Source organism: Poromitra crassiceps (assembly GCF_964638095.1).
Source record: "Poromitra crassiceps genome assembly, chromosome: 29".
Taxonomy (NCBI): domain Eukaryota; kingdom Metazoa; phylum Chordata; class Actinopteri; order Beryciformes; family Melamphaidae; genus Poromitra; species Poromitra crassiceps.
This window is the reverse complement of record NC_139641.1, coordinates 6196303-6214529: the sequence shown is the minus strand read 5'-3', so window position 1 is coordinate 6214529 and position 18227 is coordinate 6196303. Positions and strand designations below refer to the sequence as shown.

Genomic DNA, 18227 nt, shown 5'->3' with positions numbered 1-18227 from the left:
CAACCCCTAGTGTGAATATCCCGAAAGAGTGGCAAGACACACACACGCACACACACACACACGCATGCGCACAGAAGCACAGGACTCACTTTGTCCATTCACTTCCATGCACTCACCTACTGATTGTGATTGTCACTGTATTACATTTGCACTGAACGTGTCTCCTTTGTATGAACATGCTTTACCATGGCTTGTGCACAATAATATTCACTATGTACTTAATGAACATGTCCCTATCATGTAATACAGTATATTGACACCGTGTAAGTACAAAGTATACAAACCCTTTGAGTACTAAAATAAGAACAAGAAATAAGAATAAGAAAGTAAGCAAAGTCAACATTACAAGGTGTTTAGTTTCATTTCTTTGACATGGTCTATATAGCCGACGTAGCCACGATTTAGCCCACTTCTAGCCAAAACATTTTCAGTGAGATGGATAATATCCCAACATGTTTCAGGCAGTGGGCAGCTGCTTAGCAAAAATGGATTGTTATAGTGGTGCAACTCTGTTGTAATTTTTATTTTTCAGCACATCCGATTTGAACGTTTTGTTGTGTGGTATTTGTAATTACCTTTCTCACAAGAGAAGCGACTCAACTCCTGATCCAGTCACTTATCATCTCTCGCCTGGGCTACTGCAACGTGCTCCTGGCCGGCCTAACTGCCACCGACATCCGACCGCTTCAGCTCATTCAGAACGCTGCAGCCCGTCTGGTATTCAACCAACCCAAATTCTCTCATGTCACTCCCCTCTTCCAGGACCTCCACTGGCTTCCCATCTCGGCTCGCATCAAATTCAAGACACTGGTACTGGCCTACAGGGCACTACACCAGTCAGCTCCCCTGTACCTGCAATCTATGGTCAGGTTCCAAACCTCTCAGCGCTCCCTTCGCTCCTCCACCAGTGCAGGTCGCCTCGCCCCTCCTTCGCTACGGGGGCTCAAAGGTCGCTCATCCCGATCTCGACTCTTCTCGTCCCTGGCACCTCAATGGTGGAACGAGCTTCCACCTTCGGTCAGGACTTCTGAATCACTGCCCATCTTTTGGAAAAGACTAAAGACACACCTTTTCAGGCTCCATCTGGGCCCTTCTTGATCTAACTTCTTTCTCTCTCTTTCTAAAAAAAAAAAAACTACTAACCTAAACTAAACTTGTACCACTGTTCCTTCAGAAGTTGTAGTTGTCATAGACTGTGCTCCATAGTTGATTGCTCTATTGCTGACAAAAATGTGTTATTGTAAGTCGCTTTGGATAAAAGCGACTGCCAAATGGCGTAATGTAATGTAATGTAATGATGTTTTGGGACGATTTTCATGAAGTACTTAAAGTGTATTATATTATAGAGTATTATTGTATAGTCATACTTTATAGGTTCACAGGTTAATGCACATGATTTAAATTAAAGTGTTACAAAAACGTCCGTGGAGGATTTTAGGAAGGTTATGAGGAACATGTTGAGTTGAGGATCTTGTGCATGTGGCTGTGATCTGTGTCCTGGATGCTGTAGGTACACTTTCACTGTGAGTACATACTGTAGGCATCAAATCTGACTTTTCATTCTTTGCAGGTTATTTATACAGCCATAAAAAAGATGTCTGATCTTGCAAAAATATATTTACACTACAACCTTCTCTGAGCAATTCAGAGGATTCCACTGGCAGAGAAAACACTTGATACCATAGTTAGGGGTCACACACGCACGCACGCACGCACACACACACACACACACACACACACACACACACACACACACAAACACACACACACAAACACACACACACACACACACACACACACACACAGACACACAGACACACACACACACACAGTAATGTTAACAAATGAGGAACATTGTTTCAACATAAATTAAATCATTCTGAAACATTTTATATAAAAAAGAGTTGATGGGACATCATTAAAGTCAGCATGGTTGAAACACCTGCAAATGTGTAATGATGTACATTGTATTCTACTTGGGGAGCATTGACAATAACATGCTGGCTCCATCTCAGAGAATGAAGCATGATTCTCATCTGATGCACTGACTGTATTACTCGTGTTTTTATTATGGCTAATAATAACTCCATTATGTAACATATCTAATAAAAACAACATCTAATAACAGTGGATGTCGTTGGCTGCTCTATGAGATGCCGGTGTGTTGGGCTGTATGCTGAATAAACAGAATAATACAACATTACTAATCCACTAGCGATGAAATCAGTTGAGCTACATTGTTCCCACACCTTTTTTTATTTATTTTTTTATTTTCAGTTTTATATTGAGTGCCAGCCACTTTTGGAGAACGGACGCTCCCAGTGCCAGAGTTTCAGAGCGTTTTCAGTGATTTCTCGAGGCCCACAGAATATTGTGTGATATTACTATGTAAACACTGAACACGCACAAAGAACAAGGAGACTCTATTGTATCATCAGCAAAAAAGTTTATTGATACCATTTTCCCTTCTTTAGTTATGAGCCGGAGAAGATAGGTTGTTTTGAGCAAAAACAGGCTTTTCAAATTAGAAGCTGAGTTATTCCGCCTTTTGTGAAATTAAGCATTTCAAGCACATTCACTGAGTCTGAAGCTAATATTTTCTGATGTAGTGACGTGGTGTAGTTGTGTGGTGCCCTGCGTGCCCCACCCCCCTCTCCCCCCCTCAGCTGCAAACTCCTCCCCACACTAACACACAGCCTCACGCACCCAGCGTCTATTTTCGGAGTGCTCCGTTTTTGTGCGCCGGCTCCCACCGCGACACGGAAAAGCCACACCGGACTGCTGAGAATGGTTTGGCCCTTCGGCGTCGGGTGCTGCTTTTCTGGCGGCTAATCGTGTGGAGAAACTATGCAGACAGACAGACAGAGGCAGAGGGGCTCAGTTGTGGGCGCGGATTGACTGCTGTTCGCAGCCAACGTCAGCTCCAGTCAGAGCCATCTATATGGCTCTGGCTGCAGCATGAGCGGTTTCTCTTTCATCACGGGGCTTTTTCCTGCTGTTTTCCAGACCTTTCTCTAATCTGGAGAGCACTGTCGCCACCTAATGAGTCCATAAAATAGGTTATACACCTTCAATAGCTACAATATTTGTACAGGTGATGCAGGAGGCTTTGATCCACGTCCCACCGTCAAAAAACGCATTTGACGTCGATCGAGGTCATTGGCACTCAACGTCACTATTTACTTGACGTCCATCGACGTCCTTGGCACTCAATGAGTTAAAGATTTAAAAAAAAAATTTTTTTTTTTTTTGCTAAAACGACTAGTCGACTACTAAGCACAGTGTCGACTAGTGGTTTTACTAGTCGACTAGTCTGTGAATGCCCTAATACGAACTATGCCCGCTGGATGCCAATCTTCTTGAAAGACATGGCACAACTACCAGATACCCACCCATCAGTCCACAAGGCTTTCTTGGAGGGGAAGTTTGTCGTGCAACGTGGTGACAAGAAGTTCACACTAATGGCAATTAGGGATGTCGAAAATCATTATTTTTCTTGACCAACAACCGACCCTCATTAGCCGACAATTGGTTGGTTAACGAGAAGATTAAAATGCGCTATTTGACTGTCTGTAGGAAGAAAACCCCCCCATGATGGCTTCATGCGCCAGTGAGCAGTGTCCGTCCGAATGCATGGGTGGGCGTGGCTCGTCCCCTATCCACTTCTTTTAATACATACATGGCCATGATGCCTATGGGTGCTTCTTCCGGTGTCATCCTCCCAGCCTTGTTGCTGACAGCTTGACTCCCGTCTGTAATGTGTCAAAGCTGCAGGCGAACGGAGCAAATCACTAATCAGGTCCAGCTTGGCAAAAATCTCGTCGATAAATATCCAGAGTTGCTCAAAGAGCGACAGAAATATCGGATGTGATAGATAGAATTATTACATTCCCTCAAATAAATCGTCAAACCAGTCTTATTTATTGTGACAAGCGACTCACCCGCATATTGAATTCTGATTGGACTAATGAGCGGAAGACCCGCCTTTCTGCGATTCTGATTGGACTAATGAGCGGAAACCCCGCCTTTCTACTTCCCATTCCGCTTGGTGCATGATTCTCCCCCACGAAGTACAGACGGTATGGCGGAAGCATTTGAAAATTGCGGAAGCTAACTCGTCTGTTCTAAGAGAATAATGAGGATGAGGAGTTGACTCTAACTAGCGCCTCCTCCCAACATTCATCAGACAGTCACACACACACACACACACACGTCACACACAGACTGTTTCTCTCTCTATCTACTTCTTTTTTCTGTCACTTGTTGCTTCTCTCTCTCTCTCTTTCCCTCTTTCTGTCTGACACATTTATTATTTGTATTGTTTATTTTCTGCCACAGTTTCTCTCATTTCTCTTGAGTTGTTTGTCTTTCGTTCAGCTGGAGAGAGGCTGGCTGTGTTTCTGCTTTAACATCATGGTTGTATGTAGGCTATATTGTGTATGTGTCATTATATGTTGTGTGAATAAAATAAAAAATATGCGATGAAGCAAAACATGCAGTTTTCAGTAAGGTCACCTTTGGGACAATGGGATCTGTTCTCTTTAAGATGAGGGTTTGTGTGGAGCAATGTCGCCCTCTGGTGGATTAAACAGGCCACGCTACAGCATGTGTGCAGGCTGGCTGGCTTTGTTGTTTCTACTCTGAACGTAAAGGAGCGTCCTGCACGAGATGGAGTAGCTCTGTTAGCGCGCGCCCGAGAGAGAGAGAGAGAACGAGGGTGAGAGAGAGACTCGCGCGCCCGAGAGAGAGAGAGAGAGACTCTCGCGCTCTCTAGTGCGCGCGAGTCTCTCTCTCTCTCTCTCTCTCTACTGCGCGCGAGTCTCTCTCTCTCTCTCTCTAGTGCGCGCGAGTCTCTCTCTCTCTCTCCTTCAGTCTCAACCTGCTTTACTGGCTTGTTGACAAGAACATTCCTGTGTTGCCAAAGTGAACGGATGAAAAAGAGAATCAATAAAAGACAAATATATTTCAGGGAAATCAAAACAAAGAAATAGAAGATAGAAAAGGATCAAACTAGTACATCAAGTGATCATAAGATTGTCAAGACAAAGTAAATACAGTGAGTCATGTGTCATATAAATCCATACAAACAATGCAGACTACATGAACATATACATGACATCATATGAAAGCAGAGACAGAAGACGTAAAGTTCTACATTGTTGCTGTTATGATGTCATCAGAGACACATTTAGCTGCTAAGTGCTTCACATGAGTACTTAGTGCTTAGTAGATACTGTACATGAAGGCCAATCAGAGGCTCAGTCACATCTTCAACCAATCACACACTGATGTCAATCAACAGTTACATGTTGCTTGATTTTCATCACTCAACTGATTTAACAACAGAGCAATAATACACTGCTTTATTTAAAGACAACAATAATGACATATTCAAGTCAACAAGTTCTGTTTCAAACTATACACATCAAACATTCTTCATTTATGTTGATCATTTTCAGACTAAAATGTCTGTTCTTGTTGTATGTGATGTTAAAACTCTGTCCAGTTACTGTTCTCACACACACGCACACGCGCACACACACACACACACACACACACACACACACACACACACACACACACACACACACACACACACACACACACACACACACACACAGAGAGATCATGTCTGTTCACAACCACATGAGCAATGAACTTGCATGCAAACACTATTGTGACTTTAGGTGTTTGTGTTTGGTCACAGTGTGTTTCTGTCTCACTCTATCTGACACAGAGACAGTGAGGCACCAGACCACAGATAGAACCCAGGGTAAAGTGGTTCAGTGAATTTGGAGTGGAAAGTGTGGAGGTGAATCAGTTTGTCAGAGGAAACTGTGTAGAAGGACAGAGAGCCAGCAGGCCCGTCAAGATACACTGCGACTCTGTTAGAGCGAGAGGAGGAGGGGAGAGGTATGTCTGTGGGTCTGTAATTGTGACAGGCAGTGTAACTGTTATCAGAGCACTCCAGAATCCAGGACTTTTCATTCCCTCCAAGCCAGCTGTCACCACCCTCTCCTCTCCTGCTGATTCCTCTGTAAGTCACTCCTATATTAACCCCTCCTTTCCTCTCGACCTCCCAATAACAGCGACCAGTCAGACCATCTCTACACAGCAGCTGAGCCCAGTAGTCAAATCTCTCTGGGTGATCAGGATATGGCTGCTCCTCTCTCACACACGTCACCTTTCTGTTGTCTTCAGACAGGAGGAGCTCTCTGTGTGCTGTGTTTGGATCCAGTGTGAGATCACAGGCATCTGATGAGACAAGACTCGTTACAGCAGCAGCTTCTCATCTAATAAACATGTTTGTTTGTTTGTTTGTTGATTTATTGACACTTCATTTCTCAGCAGTTTGATGATGTCACATGATGTCAGCCATCTTCCTGACTCACAGGATGTGAATGAATGGACGTCACAGACTGTGCTGTAGATGCACTTTCCTTCTCACTAGTTGAAGGTGTTGCTTTGTTTTTATGAATCAAACTAAATAAAATACACACTTACATTTCTTCAGACCTGGTCTCAACCACTGCACTCCACCATGTTCCACACTGGAGGAATAAACAGGGAAGAAGTCAGACCAACAGATTCTCTTTAATGATGGAAACATGGACATTTAAGAACCTTCAATATGAAGGATTTCCACTCATATCCTCATTTAAACATGAAACATATTCCTAATCTTCTCAGTGTGACAGAGACAATGTGTGTGACTCTCAGTCTTCTAGCAGATGTTGTCTCTTCATACCTGAGAGTCTCCAGTCTCCAGGTTGGATCCTTCAGTCCAGCAGAGAAGAGCTTCACTGAGGCTTCTGGATGATTGTAGCTCAGGTCCAGCTCTCTCAGATGGGAGGGGTTGGAGCTCAGAGCTGAGGCCAGAGAAGCACATCCTTCCTCTGAGAGCATACAGTAAGACAACCTGCACACACACACACACACACACACACACACACACACATACACACACACACACACACACACACACACACACACACACACACACACACACACACACACACACACACACACACACACTTAAATGGGGTCTGCAGCCGACAGACTGTTTCTCTCTCTCCATCTACTTCTTTTTCTGTCACTTGTTGCTTCTCTCCCTCCCTCTCTTTCTGTATCTCCCTCTCTTTCTCTCTTTCCCTCTTTCTCCCCCTCTCTTTCTCTCTCCCCCTCATTCTCTCTCTCCTTTTCTTTCTCTCCATCCCTCACTTTCTCTCCCTCCACCTTTTTCTGTCTCTCCCTCTCTTCTGTCCCTCCCTCTGTTTCTCTCCTTCTCCCTCTTTCTGTCTCTCCCTCTTTCTGTCTTTCCCTATATTTCTCTCTCTCCCTCCCTCTCCCTATCTTTCTCTCCCTCCTTCTCTTTCTCTCTCTCCCTCTCTCCCCCTCTCTTTCTCTCTCTCCCTCTTCCCCCTCTCTTTCTCTCTCTCCCTCTCTTTCTCTCCCTCCCTCTCCTTATCTCTCCCCCTCATTCTCTATCTCATTTTCTTTCTTTCTCTCTCTCTCCCCCTCTTTCTCTCCATCCCTCACTTTCTCTTCCTCCACCTCTTTCTGTCTCTCCCTCTCTTCTGTCCCTCCCTCTGTTTCTCTCCTTCCACCTCTTTCTGTCTCTCCCTCTTTCTGTCTTTCCCTATATTTCTCTCTCTCCCTCCCTCTCCCTATCTTTCTCTCTCCCCCTCTCTTTCTCTCTCTCCCTCTCTCCCCCTCTCTTTCTCTCTCTCCCTCTTCCCCCTCTCTTTCTCTCTCTCCCTCTCTTTCTCTGCTCCCTCTCTTTCTCTCCCTCCCTCTCTTTATCTCTCCCCCTCATTCTCTCTCTCCTTTTCTTTCTCTCTCTCTCCCCCTCTTTCTCTCCATCCCTCTCTTTCTCTCCCTCCACCTCTTTCTGTCTCTTCCTCTCTTCTGTCCCTCCCTCTGTTTCTCTCCTTCTCCCTCTTTCTGTCCCTCCCTCTCTTCTGTCCCTCCCTCTGTTTCTCTCCTTCTCTCTCTTTCTGTCTCTCCCTTTTTCTGTCCCTCCCTCTCTTTCTCTCCATCCCCCTCTTTCTCTCTCTCTCCCTCTCTCCCCCCCTCTCGTTCTCTCTCTCCCTCTCTCTTTCTCTATGTCATCTCTCTCTCCCTCTCTCCCCCCTCTCGTTCTCTCTCTCCCTCTCTCTTTCTCACCCTCCCTCTCTCCCCCTCTCTTTCTCTCTCTCCCTTTCTTTCTCTCCCTCCCTCTTTCTGTCCCTCCCTTTCTCTCTCTCTCTCCCTCTCTTTCTCTCCCTCCATCTCTATCCCTCTCTTTCTGAGGGGGGAGTCTGCCCTGTGGCACTGTGGGTGGGGGGGGGCTGAGGGGGGCAGTCTGCACTGTGGAGGAGGAGGGGCTGAGGGTCTGCACTGTGGAGGAGGAGGAGCTGAGGGGGGCAGTCTGCACTGTGGAGGAGGAGGAGCTGAGTTGGGCAGTCTGCAATGTGGAGGAGGAGGAGCTGAAGGGGGCAGTCTGCACTGTGGAGGAGGAGGGGCTGAGGGGGGCAGTCTGCACTGTGGAGGAGGAGAGGCTGAGGGGGGCAGTCTGCACTGTGGAGGAGGAGGGGCTGAGGGGGGCAGTCTGTACTGTGGGGGAGGAGGGGCTGAGGGGGCAGTCTGCACTGTGGAGGAGGAGGGGCTGATGGGGCAGTCTGCACTGTGGAGGAGGGGCTGAGTGGGGCAGTCTGTACTGTGGAGGAGGGGCTGAGGGGGCAGTCTGCACTGTGGAGGGGCTGAGGGGGGCAGTCTGCACTGTGGAGGAGGAGGGGCTGAGGGGGCAGTCTGCACTGTGGAGGAGGAGGGGCTGAGGGGGCAGTCTGCACTGTGGAGGAGGAGGAGCTGAAGGGGGCAGTCTGCACTGTGGAGGAGGAGGGGCTGAGGAGGGCAGTCTGCACTGTGGGGGAGGAGGGGCTGAGGGGGGCAGTCTGCACTGTGGAGGAGGAGGGGCTGAGGGGGCAGTCTGCACTGTGGAGGAGGAGGAGCTGAGGGGGGCAGTCTGCACTGTGGAGGAGGAGGGGCTGAGGGGGGCAGTCTGCACTGTGGAGGAGGAGGGGCTGAGGGGGGCAGTCTGCACTGTGGAGGAGGAGGGGCTGAGGGGGGCAGTCTGCACTGTGGGGGAGGAGGGGCTGAGGGGGGCAGTCTGCACTGTGGGGGAGAAGGGGCTGAGGGGGGCGGTCTGCACTGTGGAGGAGGAGAGGCTGAGGGGGGCGGTCTGCACTGTGAAGGAGGAGGGGCTAAGGGGGGCAGTCTGCACTGTGGAGGAGGAGGGGCTGAGGGGGGCGGTCTGCACTGTGGAGGAGGAGAGGCTGAGGGGGGCAGTCTGCACTGTGGGGGAGGAGGGGCTGAGGGGGGCAGTCTGCACTGTGGGGGAGGAGGGGCTTAGGGGGGCAGTCTGTACTGTGGGGGAGGAGTGGCTGAGGGAGGCAGTCTGCACTGTGGAGGAGGAGGGGCTGAGGGGGGCAGTCTGCACTGTGGAGGAGGAGAGGCTGAGGGGGGCAGTCTGCACTGTGGAGGGGCTGAGGGGGGCAGTCTGCACTGTGGAGGAGGAGGGGCTGAGGGGGGCAGTCTGCACTGTGGAGGAGGAGAGGCTGAGGGGCGCAGTCTGCACTGTGGAGGAGGAGGGGCTGAGGGGGGCAGTCTGCACTGTGGAGGGGCTGAGGGGGGCAGTCTGCACTGTGGAGGAGGCGCTGCTTTTTGTACCCATGAAGTGGATACTGAGCGCTATCTTGCATTACAGTATAACTGTATTCACCTTATTCTTTGCCCACACATGGACGCTTCCGCATTACGTCATTTCGTAATAGTATTTCCGTTTTGACTTGCCAAAAACCCTGCAGGCAAAATGGCCGCCCACACTCCCCTCCTAAAGTGGCAAATTTAGGAGGGGAGTATTGGCCACATATCTTGGCCAATACGTATGTAACATACAAAATAAAACCCGTAATATCTTAATTTTATGTAGAATGCAGAGGACATGTAACTGTTTAGTTAAACTTGCATTCCAGGAATATTGTGCTCTAAAGATGACGTTAGTGGAGTCGAGGCTGTTGCGTCCTGAAACCCACATAGGTTGCGTGCGATTCGAGGCGTAACCTTTGTGCGTTTTAGCGTAACCTATGTGTGGTTTGGCGTAACCTATGTGCGATTCGAAATAACGCATCCGAGATAGAAACGTTATGAATATAGCCACGTTATAAACAACAAACTAACGCTGGTGATCCGTATGGAAACAGTGTTACTCGAAATGGTTAAAAGTTATATCAATTTGGTCATTCAGTGGCATTTAACTGCCATATAACATAACTAACTAGCGGCTAATATTAGCCACAGAAGGCAACTAGCGCTGAACTGGAAGAACAAATACGTTTGCGCTGAACGCGGAAGAGAGAAAAAGTGGGCGTGGTGAATAAGGTGAATATATCAACCTGCCATGTTATCATCCTGTGTGTTTCTTATGTGTATGCATTATTGTGTTTGCCGTCTGGGCACTCATGTAACTGACTGACTCCCAGCAATTGACTGCACTATTACCGTTTATGTCAATTGCATACGTAAGGGTTAATGCACAACGAGGTGTACATTATCACTTTTTAAGGGACGACGCGAGAGGCGTGAACCGTCTGAGGCGAAGCCGAGGATGGTTGCCTCGAAGTGCATTAACCCGCTTATACCATGGTCACTTGCCAACAAAACAATAACACCAGTCATTTATATTTCCATGCGTAATAAATAAAGCAATCTAAATGGCTAAATGTCTGTATACTGTAAATCAGTCTTCCACGAAATAAAATAGTCCCTCCCACCTCCACCACCCTCCGTTTTAAAGCCGACTCAAACGTTAACTTTATCACAGGAATGCAGGTTTAACGATGTTTTGCGTTCTACATTAAATTAAGACATTACCGTTTGGCTGCTTGCTTTATTTTGTATGATAGATACGTATTGGCCAAGTATATTAACATTTAAGAGCGAAGAGTTTCAGGAAGTGAAACAGTGCAGCGGGGGCTCGCACTGTGTCTGCTGTATGTGGTGAAATGCAGCTCTCTCTCTCTCTCTCTCTCTCTCTCTCTCTCTCAAAGGGCTCGCCCCCGCTCGTGCACGAGCCGAGGGAAATCTCCTCTTTGTCGCCGAGAAGAGCCTGGTGACGCGAGGTTAAAAATCTCCGAAACGAAAATCAAAATTGTAAATAAGAGTTATTTTTGATAAACTGAGCACACAGGGGTGATTTAAATACTTACTTTGACCGACTCAATTTTTTTCTCAAGTTGCAAAAGTGCCCTATTAACCCTTAACGGGGGTATAGAGCTCAAACAGCTCTCTTGATACCACTCTTGAAACTATGGCGCATTGATATGAACGGTGAACAGACCATTTAGCTAGGTGTACATTATCACTGTACAATATCACAAAATAATGGACACCTTGCAGCCAATCAAATGTGTGTGTGTGTGTGTGTGTGTGTGTGTGTGTGTGTGTGTGTGTGTGTGTGTGTGTGTGTGTGTGTGTGTGTGTGTGTGTGTGTGTGTGGCGAGGCATTGAGTTTGTTTGATAAGTTGACTGTTCCTTAAAGCTGAGGCTCTCAAGTGTTTTTCAGTCAAGGAGCCCTTACAAGATAGAAAATATACTGGGGACCTCCTCATTCTGATTTGTCATTTTGGGCTAAGCTTAATTGTTTCCACGGTAACGTGATTTACTTTTAAATTGGTAGGTTTGTTAGATTAGAATGTAATCCATGAACCATTTTAGATTTAAAGCATACAATATTTTCATTGAACTATGAACTTTTACAAAAAAAAATTTTTTTTCGATGGAGAGAGAAGAAGAGGGAGTTTGACTAGCTGGTAAGGCTCATATGAGACACTTGTGCCTGCAGTACACTGCTTTGTCCACAGCAGAGGTGAGAAGGCTGTTAAGTGGGCTGGAGAGTAGCATTATGAAGTGGAGGAGGAGCTGGTTTGTCAGGATAGACCGGGGCTGCAGCACAACCTGGCTGAGCTGCACAGGGAATTGGGTGGGTTCCTGCAGGAGCGAGCAAAGGGGGTGCTTGTGAGGGCTAGGTTCTCCATGCTCAGGGAGATGGAGGCTCCTAGCTCCTTCTTTTTTGGGCTGGAGAGGAGACAGGGCGATGACAGTCACATGTTTTCACTGAGGTTAGCCAATGGGCTCGTCCTTTACAAGTCCTTTACTTTAGCTTTCAACAACAGAGGCAGTAAAGAGAGGAGATGATGCAATATTCTAGCACAGGATAGAAACTAGATGTGATAAATGTTGGTATCTCAGCTGCTTTCAAAACTCACATCAGCAGGAAAATACAGAGGTCAGGTCTTTTCACTGATATTAATGTGCATGTAAAGCCACATTTAAATGGTGGTCAGTAATACTGACCTGAGAGTTTCCAGTCTACAGTGTGGACTCTCCAGTCCAGCAGAGAGAAGCTTCATTCCAGAGTCCTCTAAGTCATTCTTACTCAGGTCCAGCTCTCTCAGACTGGAAGACTGGGAGCTGAGAACTGAGGCCAGAGCTTCACAGCTTCTCTCTGACAGCTTACAGCCACTCAGCCTTAATGGATATGAAGAGATAAGGAAATATGATTTTATCATTTCAGTCACACAGCTCACACAAACAGATTATTAATGAATGCAAATATAGATACAGAGTTCAGTATGGCATCTAGGCTCTGATGATGTCACTCCCTGTAGCACTGGTTCAAATCCTAGTTGCTCTATTCTGAAGCAGCTGGAGATGTGACAGTGAACTATAGCTGATCTGGTTTGTGTTTTCATTTCAGTTCTGGACTCAATGTGTGACAGAATGTGATAAATCCTTTACTTTAGGTTTCAACAACAGAGGCAGTAAAGAGAGGAGATGATGCAATATTCTACCACAGGATAGAAACTAGATGTGATAAATGTTGGTATCTCAGCTGCTTTCAAAACTCACATCAGCAGGAAAATACAGAGGTCAGGTATTTTCACTAGGCCTGCATGATAGGAGGAAAATCTGCGATGTGCGATAACATTGTTCAATATAGCGATGACGATACAACTTGCGATAAATAAACAAATATATTAGCTATACAGTTCCTATGTCTTTCTGCTTTAATAATGCTTTAATAATGCTAACATAGACGACAAACATAGCCTATGCCCACTGAATAAAGAAAGGAAATACACACTGACTCTAGCTGAAACTACACACAGCGTGTTTGGGCTTTGGCAGAGGGGCGGAGCGCACTGTTGCAAGGGAAAGGTGTACGCTGGATTTACAACACAAGACAAAATGATCAGATGCTGAGTGGGAATGCATGACGCATGTAAATAAAACCACTTTTGTTTCAGGCAGTCTTTGCGATGTGTTTATTGCGCATGTTCATATTGCGATGACGATGAAAACACGATTAATTGTGCAGCCCTAATCTTCACTGATATTAATGTGCATGTAAAGCCACATTTAAATGGTGGTCTGTTGAACAGTATCAGTAATACTGACCTGAGAGTTTCCAGTCTACAGTGTGGACTCTCCAGTCCAGCAGAGAGAAGCTTCATTCCAGAGTCCTGTACGTGATTCTTACTCAGGTCCAGCTCTCTCAGACTGGAGGACTGGGAGCTGAGAACTGAGGCCAGAGCTTCACAGCTTCTCTCTGACAGGTCATTCTTACTCAGGTCCAGCTCTCTCAGACTGGAGGACTGGGAGCTGAGAACTGAGGCCAGAGCTTCACAGCTTCTCTCTGACAGCTGACAGCCACTCAGCCTTAATGGATATGAAAAGATAAGGAAATATTATTATTTGATCATTTCAGTCACACAACTTATGTAAACAGATTATTAATGAATGCAAATATAGAGAGGTGCAGCAATCTAAATAAGATATCAAAGCATGAGGTTTGAGACAGGAATAGAGAGAGGTGCAGCAATCTAAATAAGATATCAAAGCATGAGGTTTGAGACAGGAATAGAGAGAGGTGCAGCAATCTAAATAAGATATCAAAGCATGAGGTTTGAGACAGGAATAGAGAGAGGTGCATCAATCTAAATAAGATATCAAAGCATGAGGTTTGAGACAGGAATAGAGAGAGGTGCAGCAATCTAAATAAGATATCAAAGCATGAGGTTTGAGACAGGAATATAGAGAGGTGCAGCAATCTAAATAAGATATCAAAGCATGAGGTTTGAGACAGGAATAGAGAGAGGTGCAGCAATCTAAATAAGATATCAAAGCATGAGGTTTGAGACAGGAATAGAGAGAGGTGCAGCAATCTAAATAAGATATCAAAGCATGAGGTTTGAGACAGGAATAGAGAGAGGTGCATCAATCTAAATAAGATATCAAAGCATGAGGTTTGAGACAGGAATAGAGAGAGGTGCAGCAATCTAAATAAGATATCAAATCATGAGGTTTGAGACAGGAATAGAGAGAGGTGCAGCAATCTAAATAAGATATCAAAGCATGAGGTTTGAGACAGGAATAGAGAGAGGTGCAGCAATCTAAATAAGATATCAAATCATGAGGTTTGAGACAGGAATAGAGAGAGGTGCAGCAATCTAAATAAGATATCAAAGCATGAGGTTTGAGACAGGAATAGAGAGAGATGCAGCAATCTAAATAAGATATCAAAGCATGAGGTTTGAGACAGGAATAGAGAGAGGTGCAGCAATCTAAATAAGATATCAAAGCATGAGGTTTGAGACAGGAATAGAGAGAGGTGCAGCAATCTAAATAAGATATCAAAGCATGAGGTTTGAGACAGGAATAGAGAGAGGTGCAGCAATCTAAATAAGATATCAAAGCATGAGGTTTGAGACAGGAATAGAGAGAGGTGCAGCAATCTAAAAAAGATATCAAAGCATGAGGTTTGAGACAGGAATAGAGAGAGGTGCATCAATCTAAATAAGATATCAAAGCATGAGGTCTGAGACAGTAATAGAGAGAGGTGCAGCAATCTAAATAAGATATCAAAGCATGAGGTTTGAGACAGGAATAGAGAGAGGTGCAGCAATCTAAATAAGATATCAAAGCATGAGGTTTGAGACAGGAATAGAGAGAGGTGCATCAATCTAAATAAGATATCAAAGCATGAGGTTTGAGACAGGAATAGAGAGAGGTGCATCAATCTAAATAAGATATCAAAGCATGAGGTCTGAGACAGTAATAGAGAGAGGTGCAGCAATCTAAATAAGATATCAAAGCATGAGGTCTGAGACAGTAATAGAGAGAGGTGCAGCAATCTAAATAAGATATCAAAGCATGAGGTCTGAGACAGTAATAGAGAGAGGTGGAGCAATCTAAATAAGATATCAAAGCATGAGGTCTGAGACAGTAATAGAGAGAGGTGCAGCAATCTAAATAAGATATCAAAGCATGAGGTTTGAGACAGGAATAGAGAGAGGTGCATCAATCTAAATAAGATATCAAAGCATGAGGTTTGAGACAGGAATAGAGAGAGGCGCAGCAATCTAAATAAGATATTAAAGCATAAGGTGTGAGACAGTAATAGAGAGAGGTGCAGCAATCTAAATAAGATATCAAAGCATGAGGTTTGAGACAGTAATAGAGAGAGGTGCAGCAATCTAAATAAGATATCAAAGCATGAGGTTTGAGACAGTAATAGAGAGAGGTGCAGCAATCTAAATAAGATATTAAAGCATGAGGTTTGAGACAGGAATAGAGAGAGGTGCAGCAATCTAAATAAGATATCAAAGCATGAGGTTTGAGACAGGAATAGAGAGAGGTGCAGCAATCTAAATAAGATATCAAAGCATGAGGTTTGAGACAGTAATAGAGAGAGGTGCAGCAATCTAAATAAGATATCAAAGCATTAGGTTTGAGACAGTAATAGAGAGAGGTGCATCAATCTAAATAAGATATCAAAGCATGAGGTTTGAGACAGTAATAGAGAGAGGTGCAGCAATCCAAATAAGATATCAAAGCATGAGGTTTGAGACAGGAATAGAGAGAGATGCATCAATCTAAATAAGATATTAAAGCATGAGGTTTGAGACAGTAATAGAGAGAGGTGCAGCAATCTAAATAAGATATCAAAGCATGAGGTTTGAGACAGGAATAGAGAGAGGTGCATCAATCTAAATAAGATATCAAAGCATGAGGTTTGAGACAGTAATAGAGAGAGGTGCAGCAATCCAAATAAGATATCAAAGCATGAGGTTTGAGACAGGAATAGAGAGAGATGCAGCAATCTAAATAAGATATCAAAGCATGAGGTTTGAGACAGGAATAGAGAGAGGTGCAGCAATCTAAATAAGATATCAAAGCATGAGGTCTGAGACAGTAATAGAGAGAGGTGCAGCAATCTAAATAAGATATCAAAGCATGAGGTTTGAGACAGGAATAGAGAGAGGTGCAGCAATCTAAATAAGATATCAAAGCATGAGGTCTGAGACAGTAATAGAGAGAGGTGCAGCAATCTAAATAAGATATCAAAGCATGAGGTTTGAGACAGGAATAGAGAGAGATGCAGCAATCTAGATTCAAGATTCAAGATTTTTATTGTCACTCCGTGGTACAAGTATCACGTGTGAAATTCTTGTGCTGTGGACTCCGTTTAAATAAGATATCAAAGCATGAGGTTTGAGGTTAATTGCTGTTTATAGATGAATCAGCATGTTTCTAAACAAACAGATTAGCTATATTTCCGGGTGCATCTTCCATTCATTTTAAACAGCAGTTCATGGTGAAACCACGCCCTCTTTGAACTCTAACTACTCCTTCATACTTTAAGCTCAACACTCACACTTAACGAGTCACCACTTTTAGGACTCTATCACCTTAATTCAGCTTTAATTTATCTTTTGTACTGTTAGGTTTATACTTTTTCAACCTTTATAATAGGACCCTATGGAGCTAGTCTTGCGTGTACTTTTTACGAAATTCACACATTAAAACTGTGACATTTCACACAACACACAGAACTACATATGTATAGAACATTCACACTACATACATATATTATAAATCAGACTCTTTAGCTACTACTGCTCTCTGTAAAACTTGCAGTCAACCTTTACAGAGTCAGGAATTGTGACCTGAGAGGCACTGTATTGAAAGCAGAGAAATGTGTCAAATCAACTGAGAAAAACTGTCAATTAAAATCTTACCTGAGAGTCTCCAGTCGACAGTGTGGACTCTCCAGTCCAGCAGACAGAAGCTTCACACCTGAATCTTGCAGCTGGTTCTTACTCAGGTCCAGTTCTCTCAGATGGGAGGGGTTGGACTTCAGAGCTGATGCCAGGACTTCAAAGTGAGTCTCTGAGAGTCCACAGTCAGAAAGTCTGTGATCACAGATTTAATGTAAGATTAGTTCTATGAAAGCAGAGCTGAGACTAAGCCCACATCAAAAGGGACACAGCATACTACTACTTCTAATACAAATAATAACAATAATAGTAATAATAATTAGAGAAAAAGTGACAATAAATTGTATTGTAGAATTAGAAATTTTTCAAAAAGTGCTGAATGTGTAATATCACAAAGCAAAGCATAGCAGAATGCAATTACAAGCAATTCTGTCAAAAGTATATATATATATGTATGTATTAGGGGTGTCACGGTACGTGTACTCGCCCTGTGTACGTCACAGTATGGGCTTCACGGTTCGGTGCGTGCAGCTACATGAAGAATACGCCGAATCCAGAAGGTAGCGATAAAGCACCTAAACGCTGTTTGAACGCCATAAACGCCACAGAAGAAGACATACCAAAGCAACACAAGAGCCATATGAAATCTGCGTTCACTGAATGGAACGTTTTGTGGTGAGGAAACATTACCGGGGGTCGCGCCAGTGTGTTTACGAGCCGTACGTCGCTTCCATGCTACATCACAAAACCACAAACAATATCGACGCGTCAAGCTGCTCCCCCTTTACCGTCGTCAAAAAAGTGAAGAAATTCTGCACTAAGCTCTGACTTCAGTGCAGAGCAGTATTCTAATGACTTTTATGACTCAGGCGATAAGCTATTTTGCGAATTCTGTCCAAATTCAACCAAAGCCAACGAGGTAATGTAACGTTACGTAGCACTGACAAAGCTGTTAACTTGTAAACAAGCAACTTACATCGCGTGAGATGACAAGCAAGATGGGGTGAGAAGGACTCTTTGTCAAGTTCCAATAATCCATTATGATTACATGTTATTGATGACCAGTGTTGGGAAGTAACGAGTTACTAGTTACTCGTTACTGTAATAATATTACTTTTCCAAGTAACG

At 44.6% G+C, this 18227-nt stretch overlaps 2 protein-coding genes across 2 annotated transcripts in view; both read right to left on the bottom strand.

Annotated features, from left to right (window-relative positions):
* Positions 1-18227, bottom strand: part of LOC310799937 (uncharacterized protein) — a 407560-nt gene that overhangs the window by 110722 nt on the left and 278611 nt on the right. The window contains exons 9-12 of the mRNA XM_083662546.1: positions 17121-17294; positions 13498-13758; positions 12394-12567; positions 6749-6919 (exon numbers count right to left, since the gene is read on the bottom strand). Of these exons, the coding sequence (XP_083518672.1) occupies positions 6749-6919; positions 12394-12567; positions 13498-13758; positions 17121-17294 (780 nt within the window). The remainder of the gene's footprint in view (positions 1-6748; positions 6920-12393; positions 12568-13497; positions 13759-17120; positions 17295-18227) is intronic.
* LOC310800226 (stonustoxin subunit beta-like) lies at positions 5667-6616 on the bottom strand (the record flags this gene model as incomplete). The annotated part of the gene is made up of 2 exons (XM_083662811.1): positions 5667-6255; positions 6505-6616. The coding sequence occupies 2 exons, from the start codon at positions 6614-6616 to the stop codon at positions 5720-5722; spliced, it is 648 nt and encodes a 215-aa protein (XP_083518937.1). The 3' UTR covers positions 5667-5719.